Raw genomic sequence first — 17,113 nt, forward strand, 5'->3', positions numbered from 1 at the left:
AGAGAGAGAGAGAGAAACATCAATGATGAGAATCACTGATTGGTTGCCTCCTGCACACCCCCTATTGGGGATCAAACCCACAACTGAGGCATGTGCCTTTGACCAGAATCAAACCCAGGACCCATCAGTCTGCAGGCTGATGCTCTATCCACTGAGCAACACCAGCTAGAGCTGTGATTCTTTTAAAAAAAATATATTTTATTGATTTTTTACAGAGAGGAAGATAGAGGGATAGAGAGAAACATCGATAGCTGCCTCCTGCACACCCCCTACTGGGGATGTGCCCGAAACCAAGGCACATGCCCTTGACTGGAGTCGAACCTGGGACCTTTTACTCCGCAGGCCGACGCTCTATCCACTGAGCCAAACCGGTCAGGGCAGTGATTCTTTTTTATAAAGCTGTTTTCCCTTCTCTTAAAGGGGGAATCTTTCAAAAAAGCTCAGGTTGGAGGCTGCTGCAGGTAGGAGGTGCTGCCTAGGCCCCACTCCTCCTTTGATCAGATTCCCTTCTGGCGGTGGTATCTGCAGACTCACTGCCCCAGCTCTTCTAGCCCCAGATGGAGAGACAGCAGAGACAGGGAGATGAGAACAGAGTCAGGGCTGAAGTGAAGCTGACCTAGGTAGAGCAGAAAGAGGCCACAGGGGCAGCAGGAATGGCCCAAGGGAGAAGGGAGAAACTTCCCAGGACAGGGAGCTGTTGTTTAAGAAGTCCTGGCAAGACCTGAGGGCCGCAAAGGGGGGCTGCATATGGAGGAGACTCAGTGAGCTTGCGGGGGGTGCACTTGTGAAGGCTGTGGTGCGGGTAGTATCTTTATCAAAATTTGCCCAATTACTTCGATTTTAAAATCACAACCTTGGAGGAAATGAGAACTGAAAACATATCTGGACCTTAGGGGAGCCAAGTGGGGAGCGCCATTGAACCTTGCAATACTGAGTGGAACCCAGAGCGTTCTGACGGGATTCCCCAGCAACAGGGTCAGGGAGAGGCCCTGGCCACCATTGGGTACCCAGCACAGAACAGAAGGGGTTTTGGCATAATCGGGGAAGGCTGTATGGAGGAGATGGGCATTCAACTGGGCCCTGGGGTCTGGGAGGGCAGTATTGTGGTGAGAAGAGAAAAATGGGCATTCCAGAGCAAAGGTGCACAGATGGGCATAAGATTGGTTCATGTGAGGATCAAGGAGGTGACCAGCCAGATGGGATTGGAGGTGCACTGAGGGGAGACGGAAAAATCCAGCTCGTTGGGGAGAGTCAATTACCGAGGACATTTTAAACTTCTACAAGGGATTGTATCGAAATCCCCATTTTTGAAGTGGCCAGGCCATTTCCCTTCTCTCCCTTTTAGCTACAAGCCCATCGTGGAATTCCTCGATGCCCAATTCGAAGCCTACCTGCAGGAGGAGCTGAAGATCCGCAGGGTCCTGCACACCTACCACGACTCTCGCATCCACGTCTGCTTATACTTCATCGCCCCCACGGGTCATTCTCTGAAGTCTCTGGACCTAATGACAATGAAGAAGCTGGATAGTAAGGTATGGAGGCAGGGTGAGGGCGGGGGCGAGGCTGGGCAAGCTGGATCACTCTTATTGGTCTCTCATGCAAAGTAGCAGTGAGTTCCAGGAGAGGTTTTATGGCCTCTTCATCCTCTCCTTTATTCCCTGTCCCTCCATAAAGATGGTGCTGTTGATCCAGAGCCTGTGCCAAACACACTGTTTTCCCAACATGAGGCACAGGTTTCCCCTGAGGCACCTTTCTGCCCTGATCCCTCTTGGGCATAAAGGTACATGTAAGCAAGATGGCTGTCCCGGTCTAGGGCTCAGGCTTTGGCAGTGGAAAGATGTTTTTTCTTTGTCCATATGTTAACTGACCTGTACTAAAATCAAACGTGTAAACTTGACGTTGAAAGTTATTATTCTCATCATCAATACTGATTTTTCTAATCGCAGCTAACATTTGTTAAGCTCTCACATGCCACCATTGTGCTAAGTACTTCATGGAGCATCTCAATGAATCCTCACAACAACACTATGAGGCAAACACAGTTGTTCTCCCCCATTTTACAGAGGAGAAAACCGAGGCTCTGGGAGGTTGAGTGACTTCCCGTTGTCATTTAGCTGGCTATTGGCAGAGTCTAGAGTGGAATTCAGATCTGTGGCACCATGTTCTGTTGCCTCCGTACCTGAAACAGATGGCTGCGGAAATTGGGCTTGTCCCACTTTAAGAGAAAATGAAGAATGCAAATCCCACTCCAGATATAAATTAGACAATGATTCTTCATGTTAGAGGATTATTTGCTGTACAAAAGACTTGACCATGGAATTCTTTAAAAAACCTAATTACTAGTGCATTTCTTCCTGATGTTTTGTAGGTGCCTGACACTGTGATGACATTTTATAGGCATTATTTTATTTCACCTTTCTAATTATTCAGTGTGGTGGGTACTATTATTATTCCCATTTTACACATGAGGAAATGGAGGCACAGAGGATTCAGACTGAGCTCTCTCTGACTCCAAGGTTGTTGTTGTTGTTGTTGTTATTGTTGTTTTAACAAAAACATAATTTATGTGCAATTATTTAGTAGCACATCCACTATGAAAACTGAAAATCAGCTGTAATAAAAATAGAAGCAATTTTTCATTTTTTGCAGCAATGAGCTAACTCCCCATGAGTAAGAGGCTGCTCTGGAAATGCCGCCACGCCCTGCATGCCCTGTATAGGGCAGCAGAGAGCCACACAGCTGGTGGCCCGGTGAGTGGGCAGGTTAAGTAAGCAGCCTTTGGCATATTTATAGTGTGCGGATGGAGGTGTGAGGAAAAGCGATGAGGAGAATTGGCTCTGCCTGCTGTTCTACCTTGGCAAGGGCTTTGGCCCCCTCCCCTCCCAAAAAAGACTTGAAGGGAAGTGCTTCCAAGGTCCACTGTGTGATAACAGTCTCCTGAGGCAACGTGCAAAGGAGGCAGAATTTGTCTTCCAAGTCTAAAGCTCCCAGGCCCTGCTTCCAGAGCTCCTTTCAGGGCCCCAGCACCATCCATGCCACCCCATCGGAGGCTGCTGGCAGGAATGACTTGCTTTTCATGTGAACCTGAGCTTGGGGCACTCTGTTTCACTAAACCATGTGCATTTCAAGTTTCTTTACCTTCCGGCAGTTAAAGCCTTGTCCCTTCTTGGGGGAATTTCAAGGATCGGGGTTCAGGTGGCTTGAATTTTGGGGAGAGCATTAAGCCTTTCTTCTGCTGTTTGAAATTGGGCATTTCTGCTTGCTTTCTTTATGCAGAAATTAACCACAAGCCTTAGGCAGCTAGTGCATTTCTCCCCAATGTTTTATAGGTGCCTGACACTGTGATGGCATTTTATATGCATTATTTTTGAATATGTCCGATCAAATTGGTAACTGAGAGGGTCTTCTTCACTTAACTAGGGTGGTTCATCAGTGTTTGCTGCTAGAAAGAGGGCCAAGTGTGCATCTTCACTGAGCCTCCCCTTCCTACCATCCCCCATGTGGGTCTCCATCACCCTGCCTGGGGCTGGCATGCACTGGATGGGTTGGGACCGTTTATTATTAGCAAGGAATGGCTATCTCTCCCCTTGTCAACCACAGATTTCCAGCCTTTCATCTTTCTGCTGCAAATCACCAGAGCAGTGACCTTGATATGAAGATATCACACGGCTCATCAATTTGGATCTGAGCTGGTAGACAGCTCATGGTTAAGCTGTGGACTTAGGAATAAGGCTAAACTTGGATTTGGATCCCAGTTCTGCTACTTACCTGCTCTGTGGCCTTGGACAAGTTATTTAACCTCTCCATGCCTCAGTTTCTCATTGGTAAAATAGCGGTAATGATACCTCCTGGGAGGGCTATGATCAGGATTGTGTTAATCTATGTAAAGCACTTACTTCAGTGCCCAGCACTTCGTAAGCACTCATTGATTATATTATTTGGCTACAGAGTTGGCCAGTCCTAGACCATTGGGTTGAGCTGCTCCCTCTGGCAGCTGGTGGAAGTCCTAAGCCATGCTGCTATCAGTTGCAAATTACCAACCATGTTCCCACTGTGCTCCTCCCTTCCGTAGGTGAACATAATCCCCATCATTGCCAAATCAGATGCCATTTCTAAGAGTGAGCTAACAAAGTTCAAAATCAAAATCACCAGCGAGCTTGTCAGCAACGGGGTCCAGATTTACCAGTTTCCTACGGATGACGAGTCGGTGGCAGAGATCAACGGAACCATGAACGTGAGTGGGAGCACAGGGGTTCAACATTCTAGCCCAGGGGTGGGCAAACTTTTTGACTCGAGGGCCACAATGGGTTCTTAAACTGGACCGGAGGGCTGGAACAAAAGCATGGATGGAGTGTTTGTGTGAACTAATATAAATTCAAAGTAAACATCATTACATAAAACGGGCCGGATCCGGCCCGCGGGCCGTAGTTTGCCCACGGCTGTTCTAGCCATTTGCTCTTTATTTTTATTATTGTTATTATTTCACCAAATAGCTGTCAGACATCTTCACTATCCATTTTAGTGTAGTTAATTCTTGGTTATCTGAGTCTCAGGTGTTTGTTTGTTTTAAATATTTAATTTTTAAAATGTATTTTATTGATTTCAGAGAGGAAGGGAGAGGGAGAGATAGAAACATCAATGATGAGAGAGAATCATTGATCGGCTGCCTCCTGCAAGCCCCCTACTGGGGATTGAGTCCACAACCTGGGCATGTGCCCCTGACGGGGAATCTAACCATGGCCTCTTGGTTCATAGGTCAATGCTCAACCACTGAGCCACACCGGACGGGCTGAGTATTTGTGAGAGAGAATCCAGGATGAGATAGCTCCTCTTTCCTAGTGGTGGCTGCTTCAAAGCCTCCGTGATTCCGAGATAAATAGCCAGAGACTAAAGGATGGAAAGGCTGACTCCAGAAAGAGTCTGGAGCGGGAGATTCAGACCTCCCCTTCCACCCTCCTCTTTGATGCCGGCTCTGGTCTAGGCCAGGCAGCCCCAAGAGACTGCTGGAAAGGCAAACATTCTTTGTCTCTGACCAAAACAATGCTGTGACAATTGATGCGGTGAAAGAAGACAAGGCTAAAAATGTTGGCTGGCTTTGGAGACTCGGGGGTAATCTGTACTCAGATAATCAAGCCCTCTGCTCCCTGGGAGGAAAAATGCTATATGGCCCCCATTTTTCTGGTGACTAGAGGAATATTATTTTTAAAGTTTCAGGATTATGCTTTGGTTTATTAAGTGTCAATGAATTTTTTTAAAAAAAAGCAACTTGCCATCTTGGCTCTCCTCCTCCTTTCCCCCTCCACTAGAGGAGTGAGTAATGAAGAAGGCAGAGAGTCAAACATCGCCTCATGCTTCTTTACAATGTGTTGATGCTGTTGCTGTGAAATCTTCAATGTTATGATTTCAAGGAGACAGCTAATAGCTTGCGGAAAGCCTCTGCTTTGGGAACAGATTTCTTTTTCTCTACTGAGAGGCATCAGTTTTTCCTAATGACATAATGCCTGGGTATAGCCAAACTCAGGAAAGCCTTGTAATAAAAACCATTTTTAGAAACTTTCCTGCTGCTGCTGCCCCGTAAGTTATCATTATATCTTCAGCTGCCACCTCCTATGAATTGACCAACAAATTAGCATAGCGGGGCAGCAAGTCATTGTCTGTCTTGACTTCCTGCTTATCAGTATACCTGAGATTAGAAGTCCCTTATCACCTTTGACGAATCTGGCCCAAGAGGATGGCTATGTGGATTATGGTAGATGAAATTATAACCAGCCGTGAGCACTAAAAAAAACAAAACAAAACAAAACAAAAAACAGATTAGTATTTATTTTCTCAAGAAGTCAGGATGTTTGAATGGAAACCAGGCTCTGTCACAATGAGAAAACCTGAAAGGGTGCCTAGCCTACAGAAAAATGGGAGCCCAGAGAGAAGTGTCACTTGGTGTCACTGGCACTGATGTCTGGAAGCACCTGTCACCTCAGAACATAAGACCTCATAGACATCTTTAAACATGGATTCCCTAAGTCACCAGGAAACTTTTCAGACTTGTGGTTTGCTTTCCTAAGAATGGAGAGGGGCTAAGAGTTCTTTGAAATTTCAAGGTGTCACACAAAACTACATGTCACTACATTGTGGATCAGGACTGACAATCATTTTGGCCTCTGCTCCCAGCTCAGCCCTGTCCTCCTGTTTGAACTGGGGCAGGCACGGCTAGGGTTGGAAACTTCCCATGCTATGAAGCAACAGTTCTCAACCACACTGTTTGGACTGTGAAGGGGTTGGGGTCCTTTTTATGCTAGTCCAAAGTTTGCCAGTAGTTCACTTTGAAAAACTAAATCATTTTCCTTTTTAAAAATTAGAGTTGACATAGAAATTTATATTAGTCCCAGGTATATAACATACATAGTGATTCAATATTTATATTCCTTATGATGTGCTCACCTCCATAAGTCTCCACCTGTCACTATACAGAATTATCCTAATATATAAAAGCCCAGGGTTGTAATAACCGATCACGACCGAAGGCTGATCAACCCGGAATTCCTTCAGTCAGCACTGGGTTGCCATGGAGACCCAGCACTGACTGCCCCACTGCAGCCTGGCGATCGGCAGGCCTCAGTGGCAGCTGGTGATCAGTATTTGCTTCTTTCTTTCTCTCCCTCTTTCTTTCCGGGCTTCACCAGCAGCCAGGCCTCTGCGGGGGCTGCTGTTCAGCCCCACATCTCTGATCAGGTCTGGAGATGCTGACTGGCATAGGAACCAACCAATTAGAACCAAATGTGGATGCTGCAAAGAACCAATGGTTGCCTAGGAGGCGGAGCTTCTGACATTGACTGGCATAGACACTGACCAATCAGAACCAAATGTGGGTGCTGTGGGGAGCCAATGGCTGCCTAGGAGGTGGAGCTTCTGACTCTGACTGGCATAGAAACCAACCAATCAGAACCAAATCTGGGTGCTGTGTGATTCCAATGGCTGCCTAGGAGGCGGAGCTTTTGACACTGACTGGCATAGAAACCAACCGATCAGAACCAAATTGGCTAGCAGAGGAGGGCAGTTGGGGGCAACCAGGCAGGCAGGCAGAGGCAGTTAGGGGTGATCAGGCAGGCAGGCAGCTGAGCAGTTAGGAGCCAGCGGTCCCAGATTGCGAGAGGGATATCTGACCTAAACCAGTAGTCAGACATCCCCCAAGGGGTCCCCAATTGGAGAGAGTGCAGGCTGGGCTGAGGGAACCCCCCCCCTCTCAGTGCACAAATTTCATGCACCAGGCCTCTAGTCCTATATAATAAAGAGCTAATATACTAAGTAGACGGGACGGTGGAACGGTGGAACAACATTCCAGAACAACCTTCCAGAACTACAAGTGGGCGGGGGAGGGGGGCACGCCCGTGGGGCCTTGAGGCAGCTGGGACTGCAAAGGCCTACTCTTGCATAAATTTCATGCATTGGGCCTCTAGTTATAATAATATTGATTATTTTTCTTATGCTGTACACATCCCCATGACTCATTATTATTTTTATAACTGGAGGTTTAGTGGGTTTAGGGTTATCGCTATAACAATATCACTCAGCATTCATTCCCTGGCATTCCACCATGCTTTTTTGAGTGGGAAAGAGAGGGTGGCCTCCAGCTACTGTGCCTGGAATTGGGCATGCCTGTGGGAGGGGTCATGCATGTGAATGCTATGTGTTATGTGTGTTGTGATGGGGGATGGGATGCTATAAAATATATACACAGGATTGCTTAGCCACCATTACAACTGTGTCAAAAGTCCCCAGGGCCTTCAGACAAGCGTGGTATATGAAGCTGCATCATCTGAAACCTGGGCTTGGGTGGGAGGAGGAATGGATGCTGGCCTTTCAATTCTGGATTTGACTCCAACTCCACAGCCTCAGCCACCCCAGCCAATTACTATGGGAACTGGGTTGGAAAAAGTGGAGAAGCCTCTTGCCTAAGTGGAGAGTGCCCTTTCCATCGTTTGCACACACTTTTGTGGGAATCACCAAGGACTGACTTGAAAATCAGGCAATGCTCTTGCTCAGTCGCCATAGGAGCCTGAAATGAGGGCGAACATAACTAGCAGCACAACTGGGAAATACTGTCAGCCCTGGGAGGAAGCCACGCCTAACTGGATATTGTCAGATGAGGAGAAAAGGGCCCCGACAGTCTCTATTTCACCAGGCTGAGGGGACTGATCATCTATCCTCCCAAAGTATAACAGATGTAGTGGAACCAGGAGAGAATCATTCACGCCAACTGGATCATCAAACACTTTAAAATATGCCAAGAGGAATTGAAGGTAGACACGAGACAGGAAAGGTGGTGAATCTGGAGCTAGACTCACAAGATGAAACTTGAGGCTCTCTCTTGTTGAAGTTTTCTGAGACTGGGGCATCTGACCTCTGGGGGCACCTCATCAGAGGTCTTCTGGGTGAGACAGGTCCACGGAGTCCCCTTAGGAGTCTGTCGCTGTTTCAGCTGTAGCACTGTTTTGCATCCATCAGAGTCTCCTCCCTGGGCCCACACATACCCAATGTCACCCCTGGGAGTATGAAGGGAGTACCTTCTCTCTGCGCTTCTTGACTCTATTCTGGCTGTCATAGCCATTAGTCTCTCAAGAGCAGCAGAAAGAGGGCCCGAGCCTGGCCCCATGATTTCCTGCCCTTCACAGGTTAGCTGACTTCTAGCAAATGCCATTTAACCTGGAGGCACAGTGCAAGCGGCCCTGGGTGACTGGGGGGAGGCTGGCATTTAAAGCTTGGAGAGTTAGGGATCCAGGCAACTCATTTAACCCTTCTGCGTGCAGTTCTCCCAAATCATGAATGGGGTTGATAATAACTGTCCTGTAACACTGTTGTGAGAATCAAATGAAATCTGCCTGGGAGCACTAGGACATGCTATCCTTGCATATACTTATCAAAACAGACTTTGATGCCAATTGCAAAGGAGTGGGCCGTGGGAGGTTTCCCGAGCCCTCTGAAGCTGCCTGGGCGGGGGCTGTGAATTTTTGAATGGGGAGGGGTAAAATAACAGCAGTTTAAGGAAGAGAGGAAGCAAGTGACCCTGTCATTCTAACTAACAATGTCTTTTGGAGATAAAAATAATAGGCCCAAGGGAATACTCACATTTTTTATGCCTTTATTCTCTTCTTGTTATTTTTTTCTGCTTTTCTCTTGAGCCCAGAGAAATACCTCCCACTTCACACAGCCTCCTCCTCCATCACTTCCTTTGAGAACCCAGGATGTGTGAAAATGATACAATGTGGTTTCTCTTTCTCACCTCCTCCCTCAGTCTAGCCCTCCGCCATCCAGCCCTTCACTATCACTGCCCCCTGGTTCTTTTGTATCATGTGGCCAAAGCTTTGGGGTCTCTGCAGGAAGGGCAACATTTTCCTGGAAAGTGTTTGGGGGTGGGTTTGAGGCTCCTGACATGTCTTTGGTTCCTGAGTGAGAATGAATTGCCCCTGGCAAAGCCAGCTGGCAGAGGTCAGAGATCTCTGGCACTTGGTCAGGGTTTTTGAGATTTCAGTGCCCCCCTAATGCCACATGTATCACATGCATGCCCAATGACCCTCTTTTTTTTCAACATTTTTATTGATTTTAGAGAGGAAGGGAGAGGGGAAGAGAGAGACAGAAACATCAAGGATGAGAGAGAATCATCGATTGGCTGCCTCCTGCACACCCCACACTGGGGACCGAGCCCATAACCTCGGCATGTGCCCCAACCAGTAATTGAATAGTGACCTCCTGGTTCATAGGTCGACACTCAACCACTGAGCCACGCCAGCCGGGCCCCAGTGACCCTCTTGACCATTAATTCCCCTAGTAGGACTGATGAAACATTTCCCACCTTTACCCCTTTCTCACCTTCCGTATCCATAACCTCCTCTTTCCCTCCTCCCTATGTCCCTGTTTCAGGGACGGTCAGCAGAATGTAAAGGGGTGGCCTGAGATGCTACTCTGAGAGCAGCTGAGAGAGGATGGGGTTTAGCCACTTCAGCTGGATGGTCAAGCACACGGGGGATTAGCAGATGTCCTGGAGCTGAGCTCGTGATTAAGTCCTGTGTTTTTCCACTCCTAAGAACATTCTTGGGGTGCAGAGCTAGAAGAGAATGGAGAGGACGGATTGGTTCTGAGATCAGTGCACAAATTAAATAAACAAAAAAACATTTGCTGTAGGTTTCCCAGAATTGAACCGCCTTTTCTAATCTGACCTTGCACAACCAGTTCATCCTAGGGTTTGGAGTGCTCACCTCATCTGCTGCTCTAACCTCGAAATGGGGGTGGCAGACCAGCAGGGGTGGGCTTTGAAGTCTGAGAAACCTGGATTCCACCTCTTGTTCTGCCCCTTACTCCTGTGTGATTGCTGGCAAGTCACTTAGCCCTTCAGGCCGTCAGTTTCCTTTTCTATAAAACGGGATAAAAAATACCTACCTCAAGCATTGTTGTAAAGATTCAATGAGATAATGCAAGATAGAGCAGCTCATATGGAGTACATAGAGTTGAGTGAATTGCTGCTGCTAATATCAGTTCTACAGCTACAATACTATTAGCACAATTGCTACTGCCTACTGTGAAGCCTGCTTTAACTTCCCACGGAGTTAGCTGCTCCCTCCTCTGTGTCCTTCCAGCCCTCGAACCTCTGTTTATAATCTGGACCTTACTGTGTTATCATTGTTGGCATGTCTCTCCCCTACCAGACTGTGCACTCTCCAAGGGCAGGCTCTGAACTTTTTTATTAGTGTATTCTTTTTAATGCCTCGTACATAGCAGGAGCTCAGTAAATATTTATAGAATGGAAGAATGAACCATGGATCAAAATATCTGCGATCGAGGCCTGTTTCTCCAGGCAGGGTAAGAAAGCTCTAGTGGACTTTTTACTTGTCCTTGTAGAGTCCTTTTAGGGAAAACCCCGCTTGGAATCACCCGGTCTGTAAACAGTATTTATTCAGTGCTTCCATTTGGCCAGTGGTCACTCAGCTCTTATAACCTGACCACCTCCCTGCAGAAGGGGTGCTTTCCCAGGCCCCACACTGCCAACTGGGGGCAGCTGTCTCTTCTCTGACCCACAAAGCCTTCATTAGCCAGGCCTCGCTCCTCGTTGCCCCCTGCAAGCACCAAGCTCAGACCCCTCTTTATACTTGTTCTTTCTTTTCTCTCTACTATTCCCATGGCCTTGCCACTGCCATTCAAGGAGTATTGATGAAGCACCTACTATGTGCCGGACACCAGAGCATACATTTGAGCCCTTGGTCATATTCCGTCTTATATGATTTGGGGTATGTAAATCGAGCTTCCCCAACAAGATTGTAAGCTCCTAGAGGGCGAGGGAATATGTCTTCTACTTCTTTTGTCTCCCTTACGGCACCTAAAACAGAATCTAACACAGTCATGGGCATGTGGATAAATACGTATGGACTTGACTTCTAGGCTCAAGAGTTCAGTGTGAGCTCTTCCTCCAGGGAAGGACAAGAACAAGGAGCATACAGCTCAGTCAGCAGTGTGGTTTCAGTATACACCTATTTTCGGTGTATATATACTCACACTCTAGGGAATGGAGAGGGCCAGTGATCCCAGTACAACTGTTCTCCTTTAGCCTCATGGCCCCCATAGCCCCCTTCATCCCACTCACCCACCTTCCAAAGGCTCTTTCCCTCAGCAACTGTGAATACTGAGAAGCTAACTAATCTGTATATCTGCTTATTATTCTGCTGATTTGCTTGCTGTCTTTGTCTATTCCCTATGCATTTGGCCATGTCATTGTTACCTTTTATTGTGAATTTCTGAACAGCAGAAGTCTGGACTAGGCCTCTTATCCCCAGGCACCCCAGGAGCTTTAGAAGTGCCTCTTGATTGTTGATGACAGTGAGGGACGCTGCAGTGTGAGGGCCTGAGGCCCAGGAGATGAGCAGCATTTGTATTGGGGAGCTCTGCCTTCCTCCTGGAGTTCTGAGCTTTTGTTTGCCTTCTGTTTCAGGCCCACCTGCCTTTTGCTGTCGTTGGCAGCACAGAAGAACTGAAGATAGGCAACAAGATGATGAGGGCCCGGCAGTATCCTTGGGGCACAGTGCAGGGTGAGTCTCCAGGAGACCGGGAGAAGGAAGCTCCTTCTATCTGTCTCTTTGCTTGACCCCAGCCATTGGTTGACCAGTCCCTAACTTGTTCCAGGCCTCTACTCTTTTATCTTGGGCCTCAAACAGCCATAGTAGTTGCCAGCAGGCAAACTCTGGCTTCGGGATTCTCTGCCATGAGTAGGCTCTCTTTGTCTCCAATGGAGAAAGCATTCCTAAAACAAAAATAAATGTACCTCTTGCAAGGTGGGAAGGAGTGTGCAAGAGAGCATGTGTACTTGCTCTAGCACATCAGGAGACTTACAACAATGTCCAAAGCAGAGTTGTTCATAATAGTAAATAATTAGAAACAACTCAGATATTCATTAAAAATAAATTAGATGGCCCTGGACGGTGTGGTTCAGTTGGTTGTGCATCGTCCCATACACCGAAAGGTTGCTGGTTTGATTCTGGTCAGGGCACATACTTCGGTTATGGGCTCAGTGCCCAATAGGGGGCGTGCAGGAGGCAGCTGATCAATGTTTTGCTCTCACACCAATGTTTCTCTCTCTCCCTTTCCCTTCCTCTCTCTCTGAAAATCAATAAAAAAGTAAATTTTGAAATGTTCATATAATGGGATATTATACTGCAGTGAAAATGAATGGGTTATAGTTACATCTACATGAATGCATCTCAGAAATAGATCATAGAAGAATAGGTCATAGAAGCTAAATAGGTCACAGAAGAATACATGTATTATTCTATTTACATGAATTTCAATAGTAGACAGAACTAAACAAGATATATATCTTTAGGAATTCATATGTGAGTGGTAAAACTACAAAGAAAAACAAAGGAATGATCAACCCAAAAGTCAGGTTATATGTCATGGTGAGGAAGGAAGATCATGAGCTCAGGAAAGGCCATTAGGGAGCTTCTAAGGTGCTGGTAATGTTTCACCAAGGCCCTGGATACATTGGTATTCATTTTTAAAAATTCTTTAAATTGCACATTTCATGCACTGTTTTGTATGTGTGATTGATTATTTTTCAGTTTAAAAACAAACGTATATACAATCAGGAAAGTTCCTTTTGTGGTCTGCTTGATGCGTGTGAAGTTACACTCGGACTAGTCAATTCAGTACATGAAACTAGGCCTAGGACTCTGCCATGGGTGGAAGAGGTGGCTGGCCTCCCGAGCCTGCAGCTGTAAGCTAGGTCTGGGATGGCATGGGCACCATGTGTGACAGGGTGGCTGGTTCACTGCAGACTCATTCCTGACGCTGAAAAACAAGTGAAAGTTAGTAGGAAGTTGTCCATATCTCACCCACAGACCAGCATACTTTAGGGCACAACAGAGACCCTGCCACAGTAGTGGAATTTGCCGTGGCTAAGACAAGACTGGTCGTCAGAACTGTCAGGTTTTGGTCTTCTCTGCCAGTCAGGGCTGGAGATGGTCCACTAGGAACATTTGCAAATGGTTTCTGAACCAACAGTCCAACAGAGGGAATGAATTTGTGGTCTGAGAGACAGGAACCTGAGGTGAAGCTAGCAGGTGTGGTTCCAGTACTTCCTCCAACTTAGACCACTCCCCACCTAACCAACAAAGTGTTTTTTGAACATTTTTCTTATAAGTCGGGGTTCACTGTTGTATTCAAGTGAGGAAGAAGCTGTTTATTGTCTGGGCAGCATGTAGGGGCCTTAGAGTCACTCCTTCTGACCGACCACCAGGGGTCACTGTCCGGAGACAGAGGAGGTGATGGTCCTGAAAAGTTGCCTGACAGATGCAATATTTCATATTTGCTTATGTTCTATGACAGTGAGGGGCTTTATCCCAAAGGGAATGGGCATTAAACAGAGGGGTCATGTGAGCTAATTTGGGCTTTGGAAAGATTACTCTGCTGACTGCAAAGCAGTTGGCTGCAACTATGCCCCACGCTGTCATCCCGGACCCTCTCCCTGCCCTCACTACCTTCTCCAAAACACCCTGCAAGACAGAGTATGGGGTGACTGTGCTTGTTCATCATCTCAAGCCCCCCTTTCCCCACATGGTCAGGCTAGACACTCCCATTCTGACACAGTGCAGCCATGCCTGGATACATGTGGCGGAGCACTGCTCCCAAACTTGTGTTTGAGCCAGAAGTCCACATTGCTATTATTTGGTCCACATCTCTGTCCTTCTTGGCCACTGCCCCAAATGCAGACCTTTGCCACACTCTTTTGAGGAGGGGCTTACCCACTCAAGCTGGAAAGTGGGGTCCACTTTGGTCACTATTGCTGCTGTCAGGCCGTATCCACCCTCTAAAACACACCTCCTTTGAAGCTTCTACCATCCAGATGGGCCATACCCCTCCTTGTCCCTGTCAGCTATTGATGTCCTACTTCTTCCTCATTATTCTTTGGGGACTTTGACACCTAGTTATATACTTTGCTTATTCTTTAGTCAGTGGTTGCCAACCGGTGGTCTGCAGACCACTGGTGGTCCATGAGGTCTGAAAGGTTGGCGACCGCTGCTTTAGATTACTTGTATTGGAAGCCTAACCCTGCAACTTATTAGCTACTTAACCTTGCTTGACCTCATTGAGACCTTGCCAAGACTATTTCCTCCTCTGCCTGATAAATTACTATTCTTCCTTCAAGAGTCATCTTAGCGGTTGCCTCTTTGGTGAAGCCTTCACTCTCCCATGAGTTCTTAGGCCCCTCTCTTCTGGGCTTTCATTGTACCTTGGCTATCTACTGTTATTTTCATAATGTTTACATTGTGTTGTATTTGTCTATTTGCATCTATTCTTCCACTAAACTGCCAAGGGCAAGACTCCATGCCTTCATTTCTGAATTCCCAGTGCCTCATACAATACTGGGAACAGAGATTCCACAAATGTTTACCGGACAGGTGGCTGAACATGTGTGTGTCATTGTCTTAAGAATGGTGCAGGGCAGAAACTCTTGTGAGGGTCTAATTGGTGAATTGGGGTTGAGGTGCTACTGAATGTCTTTGTAGGTTTTTTTTTATGGCATTGCAGTTTCCATGACTGTCATTCTTGTAACTTTTCATTTGTCTTATCAGTAGAAAAGGAAATCAGGAGGCAAATTCATAAGCTCTGTATACAGATTGAAAGGCCGTGTCGCTGTAAGACATTTCGCTTCTCATTTTACAGTTTCTTTTTTAAAAAGAGGGAGAGATAGAAACATCAATGATAGAATCATTGATCGCTGCCTCTTGCTCGCCACCTACTGGGGGTTGAGCCCACAACCAGGCATGTGCCCTGACTGGAAATTGAACTGTGACCTCCTGGTTCATAGGTTGACACTCAACCACTGAGCCACACTAGCTGGGCTTATTTAACCATTTCTGCTTCTTCTGGCCTTCCTTTTAATATACTTTCAACTCCCCAACCCCTACTATGCAGTTGAAAATGAGGCCCACTGCGACTTTGTGAAGCTGCGGGAGATGCTGCTTCGGGTCAACATGGAGGACCTCCGGGAGCAGACCCACAGCCGGCACTATGAGCTGTACCGCCGCTGCAAGCTGGAGGAGATGGGCTTCAAGGACACTGACCCCGACAGCAAACCCTTCAGGTATCTCTCACGCCCAACTCCGCCCAACTCAGCCGGGCCAACCCAGGGGGCATGGAGGCTTTACCCTAGAGCAGCGGTTCTCAACCTGTGGGTCGCGACCCCTTTGGGGGTCGAATGACCCTTTTTTTTTTTTTTTAATATATTTTATTGATTTTTTACAGAGAGGAAGGGAGAGAGATAGAAACATCGATGAGAGAGAAACATCGACCAGCTGCCTCCTGCACATCTCCCACTGGGGATGTGCCCGCAACCCAGGTACATGCCCTTGACCGGAATCGAACCTGGGACCTTTCAGTCCGCAGGCCGACGCTCTATCCACTGAGCCAAACCGGTTTCAGCCGAATGACCCTTTCACAGGGGTCGCCAAAGACCATCCGAAAACACATATATAATTACATATTGTTTTTGTGATTAATCACTATGCTTTAATTATGTTCAATTTGTAACAATGAAATTGGGGGTCACCACAACATGAGGAACTGTATTAAAGGGTCGCGGCATTAGGAAGGTTGAGAACCACTGCCCTAGAGCATCCACAAGGGAGTCAGACACATGTGCTGAGACCAAGAGCATCAGGACTCAGTCATTGGCCAGTTTTACCTGCCAGTCCCTCTCTGCCTTCCTGGGGGAGTTGTAGCCAGGTGGGCTTGGTAAGCAGTGGGCCATGGAAGAGGCCCAGAGGCCCAGCAAGGCCGATGGTCTCACTGTGCACACACAGCAGCTGCAGCCAGCTATACCGGAGGGGGCCCTGAGCTGGAGCAGTTTGTGCCTGTTCTATGCCCCACTTTCTTCATCAGGCTCCTGCTGCTCTGTCAGATGTCCAGTGTGTTCTTTACCTTCCTGCCCATTATCAAAACCAGACGGGTTCAGGTAGCAGTCATTGCATATGCACTGATGAACTTGAGGCTCTTCATTCACTGTCAAGTGCAGGTTTTGTTTTGACCAAAGGATGCTAAGAGTCATTGACATACTTCTTAAATCAGAATCTAAGATGCTTCCAGAGAAGAGGAATGTTTCTGAAAGCAGTTTACTCTGCTAATAGGAGCCAATGTCCCAATTGTCTGATCTGTATGCACAATGTCTGATATAAGCCCCACATTTTAAATGACCATGTGTTGCCCTTACCAGGGCTTGGTCTTCTTTCAGGAAATGTCAAACCTTGATAAGCAAGTGATGGGGAGGGTTGTGGGCTAAGAAGGCTGTCAGAGATCCACAGTACCTGCTCACAGTGGAAACCTGGCCAGGGGGCATAGCGTAGCCAGTCCTTCAGGGTTGCTTGGTTCTGGAGGGGCAGACTCAGTCCCCATCGCGGACAAGGGCCACTGGAGCTCTTGGGGTTGGAGGAAGGTATGCTTGTCTCCCCAGTGGGTGCTTCCTTAGCTTTCTCTGTCCTTCCCCTCCACCAGCTTTAATCTGCATCTGTGGAGGAAGAGATGTGCCTCTACCTGTTCTTCTAGGTCCCCTCCTCCTTTGCTCCATCCTGAACAC

The 17,113-nt window shown here is 47.3% G+C and overlaps 1 protein-coding gene across 5 annotated transcripts in view; it reads left to right on the top strand.

The window, feature by feature from the left end:
- Positions 1 to 17,113, top strand: part of SEPT6 (septin 6) — a 74,165-nt gene that overhangs the window by 39,269 nt on the left and 17,783 nt on the right. For all 5 annotated transcript variants that reach the window (XM_014534180.1, XM_005859435.2, XM_005859436.2 and 2 more), the window contains 4 exons: positions 1,346 to 1,532; positions 4,073 to 4,234; positions 11,975 to 12,071; positions 15,457 to 15,625. In XM_014534180.1, coding sequence (XP_014389666.1) covers positions 1,346 to 1,532; positions 4,073 to 4,234; positions 11,975 to 12,071; positions 15,457 to 15,625 — 615 coding nt within the window. The remainder of the gene's footprint in view (positions 1 to 1,345; positions 1,533 to 4,072; positions 4,235 to 11,974; positions 12,072 to 15,456; positions 15,626 to 17,113) is intronic.

This window comes from Myotis brandtii, unplaced genomic scaffold (genome assembly GCF_000412655.1).
Source record: "Myotis brandtii unplaced genomic scaffold, ASM41265v1 scaffold126, whole genome shotgun sequence".
In the NCBI taxonomy this organism is placed as follows: Eukaryota; Metazoa; Chordata; class Mammalia; order Chiroptera; family Vespertilionidae; genus Myotis; species Myotis brandtii.